This window comes from Watersipora subatra, chromosome 6 (assembly GCF_963576615.1).
Source record: "Watersipora subatra chromosome 6, tzWatSuba1.1, whole genome shotgun sequence".
Lineage (NCBI taxonomy): Eukaryota > Metazoa > Bryozoa > Gymnolaemata > Cheilostomatida > Watersiporidae > Watersipora > Watersipora subatra.
In genome coordinates this window covers 62,181,712-62,199,422 of record NC_088713.1, presented here as the reverse complement: position 1 = coordinate 62,199,422, position 17,711 = coordinate 62,181,712, and the positions used below count along the sequence as shown (strand labels likewise).

Genomic DNA, 17,711 nt, shown 5'->3' with positions numbered 1-17,711 from the left:
CAAACCTCTACAGTCAAACCTCTACAGTCAAACCTCTACAGTCAAACCTCTACAGTCAAACCTCTACAGTCAAATCTCTACAGTCAAACTTCTACAGTCAAACCTCTTTAGTCAAACCTCTACAGTCAAACCTCTACAGTCAAACCTCTACAGTCAAACCTCTACAGTCAAACCTCTACGGTCAAACCTATTCAAGTTTTTTTGAGTTTTTGCTTTTTTTCATTTTAATAAAATTGTGAATAAACTAGCAGTTATGTTAGGTTTGTTAGAAACACTGGAGCATGCTTGAGAAATAGTCAACTTTTTTTAAGAACTGTCAAATTAAAACAAACTTAGCTGTTCTCCATGCTTCCTCTTACACAGAATAATTACAGAAGTGGTGCTTACCAATGAGGTAGATACGATGAGATTCTTAGGGTACCACTTTTAAAAGTTGGCTTTGATTGTTCCATTTATGGAGTGTCGACATATTGGGCACTGGCTCATTGCGGCACTGCACATCGTACAGCAGACTACAATAGAGTTGTTCTAATTATATTGTTACCACAGCAAAAAAAACAGCAAATAAAACCATTAACTTAGGTATTTAAATTTCAATCCAAAACGTAAAAACCAGATGTTAGGTTACTCATAGTTCAATGGTGCACCTTGATAAGCCATTTGGGTTTGATTTGCACAAGTCTCAATATGTTCTAACAATCAAAATGCTAGTGAAAACGTACCAAGATGCCCGCAAGGAATGAAGATGATGCCGACGATATCACTTAAACAGATCTTGCATGTAAGTTGGCTTTTTATTAGCTGAGCAAGCTTAGTTGGTTCTTCCTCCATCATGGTTGATTCTAAAAGAGAAAGTAACAATTAGTGTTTCATAGAGCTAGACTACCTCTCTAGTGTCAGAACAAGGAATTTACAAATGGCAGAAAACAAGGATAAATACAAAATGGTATAAAATGAACAAGACTAAAAATATAAACATTGGATTAGTCAAATTTATATTTCTTTTAGTTGACAGATATCAAAAACAATAAGAACCTAAGCAATTTTAAATGTGAGTAGAGAGACAGGAGGAAGATAAAATACAAGGAGGCGAGAATAAGAAGCGTGAAAACAGAAGAACAAGCAAATAAAATTTTGGCAAGACTAGATAATGGGAAGAAGAGAGAGGAGAGAGAAGAGGACAGAGAACAAAAACAACAGGAACCTAAGCAATGTTAAAGCACGGGTACAGAGACAGGAACCTAAGCAATGTTAAAGCACGGGTAGAGAGACAGGAACCTAAGCAATGTTAAAGCACGGGTAGAGAGACAGGAACCTAAGCAATGTTAAAGCACGGGTAGAGAGACAGGAACCTAAGCAATGTTAAAGCACGGGTAGAGAGACAGGAACCTAAGCAATGTTAAAGCACGGGTAGAGACAGGAACCTAAGCAATGTTAAAGCACGGGTAGAGAGACAGGAACCTAAGCAATGTTAAAGCCCGGGTAGAGACAGGAACCTAAGCAATGTTAAAGCACGGGTAGAGAGACAAGAGGCCAAAAAACGAGGCAAGAGATTAAGAATAAGAAAAATCACAGAAACCAAAGCAAGCAAGGGAAAGGATGGGAGGACTAGATGATGAGAAGGAAAGAGAGGAGAGTTAGAGAGAGAGAGAGAGAGAGAGAGAGAGAGAGAGAGAGAGAGATAAAGAGAAAGAGAGAGATAAAGAGAAAGAGAGAGGGAGGAGATAGTGAGAGGGGAAAGAGAGAGAGAGATAGAGAGAGAGATAAAGAGAAAGAGAGAGGGAGTAGATAGTGAGAGGGGAAAGAGAGAGAGAGAGAGAGAGAGAGAGAGAGAGAGAGAGAATAGAAAGAGAATAGAAAAAGAGGACGTGAGAAAGGAAAAGGATAAAAGAAAATAAGAGAAAAAACGAGAGGACGCAGACGTAAGAAAAGAAGAAGAGACAGAGAGAGAGAGGGAAATGGTGAGAGAAGGCGGAAGCAGTGAGTCATAGGGAAGTAGGTAAGCAGACAAGAAAGAAACAGAGCAAAGAGAAAACATCCAAAACTAATCCTCTGTATCACTAGTCTACTGTATGGAGAGTATTGAGGGTGTAGAAGCAAGCAACTAGCTGTTAGAGTCTGCCTTCTTACTGTTACTCAACTCAATAGACCAAAGTGTTGGATGGTAGTATGAGAGAAGGTAGGAACAGAATGGCAAGGTAAAGTGGATGTGGGAGAGCCAAGAGAATACTGCTGGTAGAGTGAGGGAATAGGATATTGGTCGAAAGATAGGAGAAACTGGTGAAAGAACGAAATAGAAAAATTAGAGATGAGGAAAGGATAGAAAGAAGAGAAAAAGGAAATATAGGAAGGAAACAAAAAGGGAACTTATTATGAACTGATCGTAGAGGGGGAGAAAAAAACTTCAAAGAGAGAGAAGAGATGGAGTGAAACAAGAGAAGAGATAGGTGAGTAGAGCAAAGAGAGACTTGTATCAAAGAGAGTTTCTTAGAGGTATTTACTGTTTTGTATGAAGTATTCATTTTCTTATATTTATTGCGAATCACATGCGCTTGTTGATCGTATTATACCTTATCTAGGAAGTTTGTTTTCTCAGAGAATGCAAGGTTTATTTCAAACAAGCAACCTTTTATGATATCCCTTGAGTCAAGATAACAAGCAGTGAAAACAGAGCTCTATAAAATCAATCTGTCTCGATACCAATAAAGACATGGAACCCTATAAACTCAATTATCTAAATATGTCATAAAGTCGCTATACAGATTCCATATCTCACTACAACTGACTTTTAGAGTTTAGCTAGCGTAAAGACTCTTACAGAAGTGTATATAAGAATACCAAAAAGGGTAGAAATTATCAAAGTTAGCATCTGAAGGGGAGGTTCCAATTCTGTGTGAATGACCCAATCAATTTGCAACATTTAGCATTTGAACTTTCACCTCTGGAGCCACCTCTACATTTGTTTGTTTAGTACAAAGTGAACTTCACCTAAGCTAATGGTAACTCCACCCACTTTAGTTGGAACTCCGCCTACTGACAACAGCATTAGTCACGTTTCATACAAAACTTGGTTAAAAAATATGGGTTGTCATGTTATGAAGGCGTAATTGATTTTGCTATAAAAACAGACAAAAAGTCACAAGTTGCACCGACTGCTTAGTGAATTTCAACAGCAATCTTAAGTTCAACCACTTGATTACCAACTATCCGTTAGTTAGTTTGAATTTTATTCGCTTGCTTGCTTACTGTTACATACTATATTTTTGGTCAGAAAACAGCAAGGAGATGAAATAGCAAGTATTTTGAGTTACAAGATTAAAACCTCCCCTTCTCTAAAATTTGTAGCTTGTTTGTATAACAATTATATGTTAAGTTGAGTGGGGAAGGTTCCATCAGCTTGTTTGACATGTCAGTACCTTCTGTCTCCTTCCTTTCTGATTTTGTTATCCCATCCACCTCGTCCTTTTCTACCAATTCCTCTACAACTTCCATTTCTTCGTCCACATCTACCTCTGCCTCTTCCTCTTGAGCAGCTTCTGCCTCTTGAATCACTCTCGGCAAATTTATGGATGCTTCATTTAATACCTGTGTCGGGACTTTCTCTATGTTCACTGCTCGAAAGATCTCCGCTGCCCAACGGAAGTCCTGCTCTCCTTTCTGTTAAGTGAGCAAAATTAAAGAATCAGCAGAATGATGAAAGAATTAGTACCCTGACGATGAGGTGAGAGACGAAGTCGCAACATATATGTACAATGTATGTACAAATATTAATCACCTACATCATGGTTGTAGGGCTTAACATTTAGAATAAGGCACATTTTATATCAGTTACTTTACAACAAGCACCTGTTACAGCTTCAACACCTGCTGTTGTTGTCATCATTCAGGTGTTGCTCATCAAGTGCTCCTCTGTAAAAGGGCCAACTAGCTAAAAAAGTAAAATATCGAAAATAGACTTTGATTACTACTTGGCATTACTACTTGGTGATCGTCAATCGGAGGTGGCGGTCAATTGGAGGTGGCATTCAAATAGAGGTGGCGTTCAATTAGAGGTTTTATAGTGTGTACAAAGTATGAACAAGCGTTAATCACCTACATCATAGTTGTAGGGCTTAACATTTGAAATAAGGCACATTTTATATCAGTTACATTACTACAAGCACCTGTTACAGTTTCAACACCTGCTGGTGATGTCATCATTCAGATGCTGCTCATCAAATGCGCCTCTGTAAAAGGTCCAACTAGCGAAATAAGTAAGATATAGAAGATCGATTGTAACTAAAGCCTGGTTCCCTTATACGTTGCAAGCACCGGTGGCAGAATCTCAGGGCTATCAGCGGTGAAATAAAAACCTACATGCTGACTACCGCAAGAGTTCAGCGCTGTTCAACTATCACAAGGAGCTGCAAGCGAAACCTTTTCGAAATGCACTGTACAGGTGAAGGTCATGACTTTCGAAACGGTATTTTTATGCTGCCGTTAGTGGCGCAGTTTTATGTAAACATAAGCTGCCAAGCTGCGTGAGATTATTGCCAGGGTCTTGCCGCTGATATGGGAACCACCCTTAAGCCTTCCATACCAAATAAAGTTCACAGGGTCCTCAAGTACTTTTCAGTTCGATTACTAAAAGCTGAAGTTTGGTCCAAATTTGAAGAAATTGGTTTTTATCGGGTTTCAAGTAATAGTTGGGCTTAAAATATGCTATTGTAGCCTTCAGTGATGTGCGATAATATGCTGATATAATTACAGCCATTCTGTTTTCCTTTCATATGGAACGCAGTAGCTGCTAATCAGGAAAAACCATCCAGAGTCGCTAGCCAAACTACTTCTTGTACATTACAAAAAGCTCTGCCATGTCACTAAAGAACAGCTCAGGTGCACAAATTAAATGTGATAAAGCAGTATCAAATGATCTTTAGTTGATCTGCAGGCTCTGCATGCCCTATACTAGATTCTAGGGCCTAGACTAATATAATACCCTGGAAAAATTGTTTTGTCAGGCACCAGCCTAGTTGTCTAGGGTCATATTAAAGTGTATTGATTTTGGCCCAAGGATTTGGAAAACAGCCATGTGGGGTTTTCCACTCTCTAGGGGAAATCCATGATGCATCTATGGAGTGGAACATTTATTATTTTACATTCATCACGGTATTTACCTTTATTCTGTTGCCGATAGCTGTCTTTACATCTTCTCTGTCCAGCCCCATACTAAGAGCTTTAGCTACAGCTGGTGAATCTATTCGTGGTCGAAGCATTCGTGTAGTAATATTCTATAGAATAATCATAGTAACAAAAGACTTGTTACAGTGACACGCCTTGACAGGTGCTGTCACATGACATAACATAGCCAAGAATTTGTAAACGCACATCTGTCAAAGATTATTGCACAGAAATGCAGCAGGATAGCAAAATTTGATCAGTTGCAGTCTCAAAACTTTCAACAATTCGAGCTATCGATCTAGTTTGCCTTCGTATTCGCCACTGAAGAATGGAGTTTAGGCTAATGTGGAAACTTCAGAAATTTAGGCTAATGTGGAAGCTTCAAGAACTTTCCTGGAAAACAACTCTCTGGGGGGGTAGAGCTATATCTAGACTATCAGGTCATGTAACAAGTAAACATGTTTATAAGGCTAGTGCAGTTCGCTTGCACTCCATTAAATACGAAACTGTACAATCTATCTGCTTGCTGCGCAGGTTCCTAAGCTTTGACACCTGTTTACTTTGCAATCAAGGTCACCGTTAGTTTATTTCAAACAAATTTACTTCATGACTGTAGTATGTAGGCCTAAGTAAACAAGCTTTGCAAGTTGGATTTCACAAATATTAGCTAAACTTAAATAGATTTATTCATTTAGATAAACTAACCAAGATACTATTTACATCAACATATTGTTATTAAGATATTGGAATAGTGAAATATTTGAATGATGCCGGTCAAGTTTTTGTTAAAATCTCAAAAGTCAAGGCATGTTAAGCACAAATCTTACATTTTAATAATTCAAATGCTTCCCGGATAAGTACTCTATACTTTGAACTTTGTACTTTATACTTTATCCTTATAATGCTTTATCCAGATAATACTCTATCCAGATAATACTTTATCCAGATAATACTTTATCTAGATAATACTTTACCCAGATGATACTTTATCCAAATAATACTTTAGTCAGACAGTGTTTTATGCTTATAGCGTTATTCAGAAAATAGCTTATAAGTGCTATGTACATATGTAAATTGAACAGCTGCAGGCCATGTGCAGAGTTTCTCCCAATTATCAAGTTAGAAGCATATCAGAGGCAAGATAAGAGGCAATGCAAAACATTGGTACAGGAATCTGCCTTGCAGACTTCAGGCGTCAAATACAAACAAAATATTTTGTCAATTTATACTGTAATATTATGTGAACTTAATATTTTGAACTATATCCTGTTATTATTTTATTCTGTTTTTATCATATTTTGTTACTATTTTATCATTCTAAAAGGCTTCAGTCGCAACTTTGTAATAATATTACAGAGCAATAATGGACCATCAAGCCGCTAAAAACTAGCGTTCACTAATATCATTACTGGCAGCTTCGATGCAATGCATGCTGACTAGCGAGTAAGTTAGCTTAATATATCTCTGACCTACTTTAGCTCTTATGGTTAGTTCATATATTCTCTAACAGAACACAGAGTGAAACCTTGCAATAAATAACCTTATTTAGACCAAAACAAAATATCTGTTAAGGCTTAATGGGGACCAAGCAACTTTAGGTTTTATAAGATCATAGAGTGAGACAATCAATTTGATTGGGTAGTTATGAAATCTATGTTATTGGTCAATTGATCCCTGAAAAGAAATGATTTTCAGGTTCGCACAAAATATAGTTTACGTTATCGCTGGCTGAAATTTGTCGGACACATAAACCAGCTAGAGAAATAGAAAGAAGTGCCCAAACAAGACTAATACAGAGGTAGCCGCTCATAGTGGCGCCCTCGGGACTGGCCAAACTTGGCCACTATAACCGGTGGTTGCCATTTCAGTAAAAATATGTTAAAACTTTTGCCCATTTGCACAAAATTAACGCAAAACCATGCATTTCGGAGTCATCAAAGCACCAATAATACAATACAATAATTCTAATTCAATTTACAACCATTTGTCAATTTTTTATTATGTTAGTGGAAATGCCTTTTTGATATGCGCTTACCAAACCTCCTTTGCGCAAACAATTTGTGATTGTCAACTCAGTTGCACGTAAATAACCATCCTTCATCAGGTTTATGGAATCCAGATGGTGAAACCTCTTTATGATATCTTTTTTGCAAAAGAGTTTTTATTGCTGTCTTCAATTACATCGATGATCCTCTTTCGAATTTTATGTCAAAATTACGCTTCAAGTCTCCCAACCACTCCCATATAACAGGGCTACAAAATCGGTGTTGTGTTTGGTGGAAGAAGATTGTAATGGAATTTAAGCCTCGAGTGTTGACATTTTGACACTCTGACATGGGTGACATGTTGACACGGGTGTTGACATGCGCCGTACAGTTGTCAATAAGCAGCAGAACTTGTTTATTTTTTAGCTGAAATTTCCTGTCCAAATTTCGCTTGATCCAATTTTCAATCGGAACTTCCAACTTTTGGTAGCACTATAAGCGGCATAGTTTGGCATGTAAAGAGTTCAAAGTTCAAATCGGACCAAAGTGGCCTCTATACAGGGCTGGCCACGGTATGCTGTCCTCGGGTGAACCAGGGATAAGCAATTCTTGTAACAATGAATCTGTTGTATTTGTAATCAACTTACAGTTATTCTAGGCTCAGAGCGGGGTTCAACATATGCTCCATGCCTTTCAAGCACTCGGTTGATAAAGTCCTGCCCTTTGTGGTATCTTATGAAAGTACAATTTGGAGAGCATCGAACATGTCTTGTCCACACATCCTCCCCATGATCAAAGTTTGAGAGCTTTGTATCACATGAGAAACATGTCACTGAATCTCCTCCTGCGTGATAATAAGATAAACGATGATGAAATGAGTAGATGCTATGAGAATGATATGATAAGAAATGATGATATAAGATACAAGTACAAAAGTGTCAGATGGATGACTCCAAAGACTCAATCATAAGGGGGGAGTATCAAATGTATTCGGCATATGACACTGAAGTTAACCTTAACAAACTCATGTGTTTGTAAGGAAAGTTTTCACTTGTTAGCAGCTGATGGTCAGAGAAAATGTTTTGAAGCAGAACGCTGGAAACATCAAAAGAAGTCATTAAACATATAATACCAACTAAGTGACTCTAAAATAATATAACGCCATTGTAAATAAAATTATTTTCTAAATAAAATTATCAATAAAAATAATCTATATCACCAGCATTGTAATAAAAATTTTGTTTTTATAAATGTCAAGGACCAAAGATTTTCTTATTTCTGTTGCCTCCAGCGTGCTTCGTCAAACGCATGATGATGCAATGCATTTTATATTCTTTTTAGTGTGCTTCAGCTTTTACAACACAACTATCTTTATTAATGATTCCAAGTTTGTCATTTTGTCTGTCTGTTAGTCCGCGCACGCGCTATGCTGTTTCATATTTTCTAGCTGATTTTATACAAACTCCACCTGAAGATGCTCCGGCTCTTTCACCAGGTAAATAAAAATATTTGGTTTCAAAATTCTCTTTGGTTCCTCTGGTTCAACCTGCTGATTATCTGATTCAAAATGTATGATGTCTCAGGCACGACTGGGCTAACTGTTTATAATTCATTTTTGTATAGAATAATATATTACTCCTTGTCTTCATTCTAAAAAGAAGTTTTATTTTTTCTTTACATGGGCTGACGACTATAAAAAGTCCAGAGTCTCTATCCATTGAGAGATACAAGATGAATAATCAGTATTGAGTAAAAGAAGTTACTTTCACTTTTACTACCTTCAACATCAAAGAGCTGGCTCTATACCTGAATAAAAACATCCACTGTCACTGAGCTCATCCGGTTGCTTCGCTGACCCATGAGGAAAGGTCAGAAATGTTGCCTTCCTCCTATCCGGCACAGCCATGTCCGGATGCGCAGCTTGGCTGAAGTTGATTCCTAGACGTGTCTCGTTGTTTTCACCCGCAGCATTATTATTGTCATCGATGCCTTTCTCAGTCCATGTTGCATCCTCAAATATGTCTGGTATATTTTTGTGGGGCTGGTTTTTTTCACCTATGTGAGAAAATTTAAGTTCACAAAAAACCTCTTCCCACGGATGAACTTATTGGATAATAACTCTATTTGTCAACCGAATGCTCTGCAGCACCTGCCCTGCAACACCTGCCTCTCAATCCACAGACATTTGTTAAAGTGTATTTAGATTCGAAAACCTCAGGTAGTATATATGAATGTCTGTTAGCACTGGGTGAGCACTTGCGTGGTGATGCGCCAGAAAGAGCTGTGACCTAAGGTCTTCACAAATAGTAATACTTTGAGGCTGTGACAACTGAACACTTGCTTTATAGCAAATGGGTTTGTTGTACTCTAGAAATGAGTTTATGAGTTCGTTCACAGATCTTCAAGAGAGTTATGACCGTGTCTGTCACATGTCACTGAAAGCAGCATGTAAAAGGTAATTCCTAAATACATCCAGAACTAAATGAGTGTTTTTATGATAAATACTTTTGACATGATATCACTTGTAACCCTAAAGGGTAGAAAATCTGAAAACGCCCTACGAGCAGCCTATCTATAAGGTGATGATTAAATTTCAAATATCTCTTCATGCAACAAAATATGGATTATGCCCACAAGCATAAATACATAATTCTGCTTTTCCATTAGGGGCAAGGGATTTGCCACCTTGTCTCAAAGAGAGCTTGGTTACTTTAAACTTTGTTTAAGAATGTTTGAACTGGCTAATGCCAATGATATTTTAGTTTATCAGGGATTTGACAGCCATCACATGCTACTTAACGGTCAAAGATAAGTTAACTGTTAGCTGGCCATGTGACAGCTTAAGTGAAGTATTTGACATTGCCAGACGTTGGTTCGGCGCCAAACCAAAGCAGCTTAAGCAAGGATATGACTTGCCTATATCGCTCAACCATTCACAAGCAAACCTTTCCTTACACCTGGTTAATTCAGCAGTGATGTATGGAACAACTAGAATCAAAGAACATTGAAACAAGAAATGGCTCAGACAATATCTATTTGGTTTAGAAGTTGATCGAAATTGGCATACACATACCATGTATGTACTTCGGCTGCCAATAAAACACACCATTTAAGGTGACAATGAGTAATATAACTACACTAGTTAACTACTATCTCAGTAGACAGCCATTTTCTAAGTTTAATATAAACAATAGAGTAAAGTGAGTATCTACTGTACGCACCTAGAATAAATCTGCAACCACGTTGTTCATGGTTTGTCTTGACTTTTGATTTGAATTCAGTGTCACCAGCTTCCTCAAGAGTGAATTTGCAGCCCAATTGGCAGAAGATGCACTCCATAATTAGTATTCCAGCATTATCTATAATAATAATTATCACTTATCAGCATTACAGTATAGTCAGCCCTAATACAGAAGTCAGGTTATCTGCAAGTAGGTCACTCGCTAGTATGGATTTAATTTACTGCCTGAAAACTTATAGATAGAAAGTCATACTCATAGAATGTCAAATCCATAGAATTTCGTATTCATAGAGTGTCATGTTCATAGAATGTCATGTGCATAGAACGTCATGTTCATAGAATGTCATGTTCACAGAATGTCATGTTCACAAAACGTCATATTCATAGAATGTAATATTCATAGAATGTCATGTTCATAGAATGTCATGTTCATAGAATGTCATGTGCATAAAATGTAATATTCATAGAACACCATGTTCATAGAATGTCATGTTCATAGAATGTCATGTTCATAGAATGTCATGTTCATAGAACACCCTGTTCATAGAATGTCATGTTCATAGAACACCTTGTTCATAGAATGTCATGTTCATAGAACACCATGTTCATAGAATGTCATGTTCATAGAACACCATGTTCATAGAATGTCATGTTCATAGAACACCACCATGTTCATAGAATGTCATGTTCATAGAACACCTTGTTCATAGAATGTCATGTTCATAGAACACCATGTTCATAGAATGTCATGTTCATAGAACATCATGTTCATACAATGTCATGTTCAACATTTCAAAAGAAACCCAAGTAGAATGCTCTTCCAGTGTTAATCATTTTAGTTGCCATAAAGGATACGCTGCCAGGTACTATGGAAGGTCTTTCTACTCAAACATTTGAACTTAAGCAATTATTACCATCAATTGATGGCTTTATTACAAATGGCAAGTTCAGATTTAGGCATTAATTCTTTAAACTTGGATTCATGTATGTGTCATAGGTAAAGGGTAAGCAGCCTTATAAAGCATGTTAGTCATCAACATAAAGTGTGTTAGTCATCAACATACAGCGTGTTAGTCATCAGCATAAAACGTGTTAGTCATCAAAATTAGGTAGTATTGTTAGGATGGTTTCAGATTTCGCAAGTTACAGTAACTGACTGCTTGCCATGTAACAGGCACAGTCAGTGAACACTATAAATGGCTTCAGTGAATTAGTCTATATTTCATTCTCTAATTTGCAGAGTAGTAACTGGGTGTCAGATTTCATTGCGAGTGGCCTGTAAAGAATAACTCCACTCTTATAGATATGAGTAGGTTTAACTGAGTTTTATCAATTAAATATTATTAATTAAATGTTTAACAATAAATATGTTTAGATTTTTAAATATTCTCACATAATTTAGAATCTGAAAGCATCCTTAACAATTTCTACTTAATAAGCTAAGTATAGCTGTTACCATTGGTTACCGTTGGTTACCGTTGGTTACCAATGATTCAAGATGGCACTGAAACAAGAACAGTGCTGAGTGCAACTTGATCTTGACCAGCAAAACTGAGCAAATTTGGAAAGCTTGCTGCCTTTTTAATTATTTATGATAGACAAGAAGCAGCATTCTTGTTACCCATGATTACATACAATCAAGCTTGATTGAAATGAACATTTTTTAAATGTGAGATGCAATTTTGCTCGTTGATGCTTTTATAAAATAATTACCCATTATCATTCACAAATATGCTCAGTCTTTCATAATCAACTTGACTACAATTAGCAGAGTTGACTTTTGTGTTAGTAACTAGACCAATCAGCAGTGTAAACTTACCGCTCTTTAAGTAGAACCCGTCGGCTGCAAAAACTTTCCACTGGGGAGAGTTTGACTTGGCTATTAATTGCTCAAAAGTTTTTTGTCGATTTTTTTGGTAGTGCCACCGGTGGTAAAGCTGTGTGGAAGATGATTCGCTATGAGACTCCACTTCTTTAATGGCTAGTTCTGAACTGTTAAAAGGAAGAAAGTTTTATGAGTGGCCTGTTGGCGCCTGTCAACAATAGCTATGACCTGTTGGCCTCTGTCAACACTAGCTATGACCAGTTGGCACCTGTCAACACTAGCTATGACCTGTTACTGTATTTGTTATTCAATATGTAACTAGCTGCAAGTCACTGATAGACAACACTAAACAATACAACTTACAACTTATTTTTGAATTTGTTGTAGAGGTCAAGCTGCTGTGAACAACCAGCTGTACTAGCATTGGGTGTGGCAGCATCAGTTTGGACTGTCACGACTGAAGTTCCGTTCGCTGATTGGCTGGCTTCTAAATTTTTATCTCTTCCAATATCTGAAAAACAACAGAGACAGCATAGCACAATGCATTGATCGATCGATGCTCATCATTTTTCACACAGCGCCGGAATTTTAAAAATTAGAATGTTTTGAAATATTTCTATAAATTTTAAAAAGTAAAAAAAATTGTACAGTATTTAACAGTATTATAACAGTGAGGCTGTTTTGAACCACATCCAAACAGATTCTACCTGTATACTTAATCCATGTTGATCTTCCTATTTATACACGCATTGTGTGAGCTAGCAGTAGTTTTATACTTGGATTAGTATAAAAAGCAACTGTTTTCTGTCAACATAGGAATAGATTATAAATTATTCATATATTAAATTGGCCTATCACAATTAACAGCTCTGAAATTTTTGTTAGTATTAGATTATGGATTAGTATAAATAGCAACCCTTTTTGTCAACAAAGTAGTAGATTGTAAACTACAGTGGAAACCAAGTATACGTTAGGGCAGTTTGTCAAGTTAGGGTGTAGAATGCGATGTTTCTCTGGCGTTTTTTATGATACTTTTCTCATCTTACGGTGTAACATAAAAATTATGAGGTTACATCATTGACCAAAATTTAAGCCACTATCCATTGTTCATGGCTAGCTACTTGTATGTGATAGTCAAGGGAAGGTTGCAACATGGTTACCTCATACGAGCTTTCCCGATATCGTGTTCGCACTGCGCATGCTTTTTTCGTGCTTATATCAAGCTTTAATTCGTTAGCCTGGGGTCCAAAATTTGTAGTTATTTTAAAGGAAGAAGCAGAAAGATAGTTACCATGGAAATAGAGCTGGGAATGAAAAAAAAACTCGAGAAAAGGGGAAAGACAGCGTCATTGCCAGAAATAAGGAAAACTTTTGGTTAGTTTCAAAGTTTGGCTAGAAAAAGTTTTGCTAGTTTTGCAGGAATAAATTCTCACAAGTCATCTTATGAACAGAGTTAATGACAGATACAGGAGTCATAAATATTTTAAGCAGTCGCCAAAAACAGGTTTCTTTGTTTAGGTGTTTCTCCAAAATAGAAGCGTCAGAAAGCATAGCTGCTAAAAAGCCATGCCGCATGGCGATTTCACCTAACGATCACGATCTGTGATCGGATAAATGCCATATTTCAGGAAACCACTGTATGCCAGGGCTCCACTGTATTCCCATGTTAAACAGCTGGCCAATCAGTATTTATAAAAGTTGCTAAATACGCATTTATTAAAAACTCAAACTCAAATTATCCAAATGAGCAAGAGACAAAGATAAAATAATAGTGCATTTAATGAAAAAGCAATGCATGAGGTTTTTTAAAACTTTTGTTTAGGCTTACCACCAAAGCTGCAAGTAAATGAGGTACATATTATAACATTTTCATGTTTTACGTATTTTTAACAATATTTTATGTTGCAACCAGATGCAATAAAATACCATTCTGTATTTTATTGCATCTGAGTCTATAGTATATATTTATATCTGAGTCTAAATATATATATTTTTTTATTGCGATTAGAGTCTGTAAGTTACACCAGCATTACTACTTGATATGCTGTACTTGACTACTACGTGCATCTGTTGCGTGTATAAGAAAATTTGGTTGTTTTCTCCAGTTTTTCTGAAAGATTTCTGCATTTTATAGTAGTTCATGTATACCATAGAGTGTACCATGGATTTATACTTTATGGATGTATAGTATCTTATATCAGTGTTTTAGTACATATTGGTAGGTATAGTATATTATATCAGTATATTTTAGTGCGTATTGGTAGGTATAGTATATTATATCAGTATATTTTAGTGCATATTGGTAGGTATAGTATATTATATCAGTATATTTTAGTACATATTGGTAGGTATAGTATATTATATCAGTATATTTTAGTGCATATTGGTAGGTATAGTATATTATATCAGTATATTTTAGTGCGTATTGGTAGGTATAGTATATTATATCAGTATATTTTAGTGCATATTGGTAGGTATAGTATATTATATCAGTATATTTTAGTGCATATTGGTAGGTATAGTATATTATATCAGTATATTTTAGTGCATATTGGTAGGTATAGTATATTATATCAGTATATCTTAGTGCATATTGGTAGGTATAGTATATTATATCAGTATATTTTAGTACATATTGGTAGGTATAGTATATTATATCAGTATATTTTAGTGCATATTGGTAGGTATAGTATATTATATCAGTATATTTTAGTGCATATTGGTAGGTATAGTATATTATATCAGTATATTTTAGTGCGTATTGGTAGGTATAGTATATTATATCAGTATATTTTAGTGCATATTGGTAGGTATAGTATATTATATCAGTATATTTTAGTGCATATTGGTAGGTATAGTATATTATATCAGTATATTTTAGTGCGTATTGGTAGGTATAGTATATTATATCAGTATATTTTAGTGCATATTGGTAGGTATAGTATATTATATCAGTATATTTTAGTGCATATTGGTAGGTATAGTATATTATATCAGTATATCTTAGTGCATATTGGTAGGTATAGTATATTATATCAGTATATTTTAGTGCATATTGGTAGGTATAGTATATTATATCAGTATATTTTAGTGCGTATTGGTAGGTATAGTATATTATATCAGTATATTTTAGTGCATATTGGTAGGTATAGTATATTATATCAGTATATTTTAGTGCATATTGGTAGGTATAGTATATTATATCAGTATATTTTAGTGCGTATTGGTAGGTATAGTATATTATATCAGTATATTTTAGTGCATATTGGTAGGTATAGTATATTATATCAGTATATTTTAGTACATATTGGTAGGTATAGTATATTATATCAGTATATTTTAGTGCGTATTGGTAGGTATAGTATATTATATCAGTATATTTTAGTGCGTATTGGTAGGTATAGTATATTATATCAGTATATTTTAGTGCATATTGGTAGGTATAGTATATTATATCAGTATATTTTAGTGCATATTGGTAGGTATAGTATATTATATCAGTATATTTTAGTACATATTGGTAGGTATAGTTTATTATATCAGTATATTTTAGTACATATTGGTAGGTATAGTATATTATATCAGTATATTTTAGTGCGTATTGGTAGGTATAGTATATTATATCAGTATATTTTAGTGCGTATTGGTAGGTATAGTATATTATATCAGTATATTTTAGTGCATATTGGTAGGTATAGTATATTATATCAGTATATTTTAGTGCGTAATGGTAGGTATAGTATATTATATCAGTATATTTTAGTGCATATTGGTAGGTATAGTATATTATATCAGTATATTTTAGTGCATATTGGTAGGTATAGTATATTATATCAGTATATTTTAGTGCATATTGGTAGGTATAGTATATTATATCAGTATATTTTAGTACATATTGGTAGGTATAGTATATTATATCAGTATATTTTAGTGCGTATTGGTAGGTATAGTATATTATATCAGTATATTTTAGTACATATTGGTAGGTATAGTATATTGATTTGACTCAATGGCAAATAATTATCATATAAATATTTAATTTAATTTCATTACTTCAGCAAAGAAACTTTTAGAGTTTTTGTTTGTTAATTAACATTATCTCATTATAATATGAGAGTATATTACATTATAACATAGTGTTATGTAATATAATGTATAAAATAATATATATAATTATATTTATAATATATAATATATAAAAAATATTATATAATAATATAATATAATATATTATATAATATAATATATATTATATAATATGTAACTTAATGTTATATTGTACCATATTACAGTATAGGCTATTATATATATTATATAAATATAAATATATAAATATTATATATTATTATATAATATTAAACTATAATGTAATATGTTAAATGACTCTCAAATGTTTAGAACTACAAGTTAGAAATTCTAAACTCTAATATTTGTCATCAAGCCTAGTGATGGCCATTTGATGTGTTTACTGAAACATCTAAAAGCTAGGCATAGGCCTCTACTTATTCATGCTCTCAACATAATGATGAGATGATGAAAGATATCGTATTGTCTCATGATAACAGGTAGGAATAAAGTATTCTCAACAAGAGATAACAACTCTATATCCAATGAGTAATAGCAGTGAATTGATTTAGCCACAATGATTACGAGGAGCCCATTTATAGTAGCTCAAAGAACTCACAAGTATGTGACTAACCTGGTGATAGAACAGGCGTGGATCCAGTTGTCAGAAATGGAATATTTTTTAAAAATGCACAGTTCAAACTTTTTGATCGATGAAAAGCTAGTATATCGACATTTGTTATGGAACTAGAGTTAGTATCATCTGCACACGATTGAGAAGTCTCGATGTCTATCCATAGCTTACACCAGGGGCAAATTAATTCACCATCACAAGTGTTCACAAATCCTGCGTCGGCACAAAGTGTAGCTGGTATTTTTTCTGTGTAGTTTTTATAAGTCCGCAACCTTTTCCTCCTAGTTTTGTAGACCCCTGGACTGTAAATAGGGTCAGGGATACGGCTTGAACTGTCTGCCAATGTTAGGGGTGTCAATGTTGCAGACTCAGTCACTTCTTCAGAGTGAGTTGATAACATCTTCGCTGCGTATTGCTTGCTTCCATGTTTACTGGTACTCTTTGCTGATAAGTCCAAAATTACAAGTTTTAATATTTTTACTGATTAATATTCAGAGTTTGTACTCCTAACTACTGACTAGTATACAGAGATTGTACTCCTAACTACTGACTAGTGTACAGAGCTTGTACTACTAACTACTGACTAGTGTACAGAGTTTGTACTCCTAACTACTGACTAGTATACAGAGCTTGTACTCTTAACTACTGACTAGTGTACAGAGCTTGTACTCCTAACTACTGACTAGTATACAGAGCTTGTACTCCTAACTACTGACTAGTGTACAGAGCTTGTACTCCTAACTACTGACTAGTATACAGAGCTTGTACTCCTAACTACTGACTAGTATACAGAGCTTGTAC

At 35.0% G+C, this 17,711-nt stretch overlaps 1 protein-coding gene across 1 annotated transcript in view; it reads right to left on the bottom strand.

Annotated features, from left to right (window-relative positions):
* Positions 1-17,310, bottom strand: part of LOC137398436 (death-associated inhibitor of apoptosis 2-like) — a 29,350-nt gene extending 12,040 nt beyond the window's left edge. The window contains exons 1-10 of the mRNA XM_068084546.1: positions 17,103-17,310; positions 12,575-12,722; positions 12,206-12,378; positions 10,367-10,504; positions 8,952-9,200; positions 7,793-7,989; positions 5,157-5,270; positions 3,417-3,657; positions 723-842; positions 388-512 (exon numbers count right to left, since the gene is read on the bottom strand). Of these exons, the coding sequence (XP_067940647.1) occupies positions 427-512; positions 723-842; positions 3,417-3,657; positions 5,157-5,270; positions 7,793-7,989; positions 8,952-9,200; positions 10,367-10,504; positions 12,206-12,378; positions 12,575-12,722; positions 17,103-17,310 (1,674 nt within the window). The 3' untranslated portion in view covers positions 388-426. The remainder of the gene's footprint in view (positions 1-387; positions 513-722; positions 843-3,416; positions 3,658-5,156; positions 5,271-7,792; positions 7,990-8,951; positions 9,201-10,366; positions 10,505-12,205; positions 12,379-12,574; positions 12,723-17,102) is intronic.
* Between the last annotated feature and the right edge of the window lie 401 nt (positions 17,311-17,711).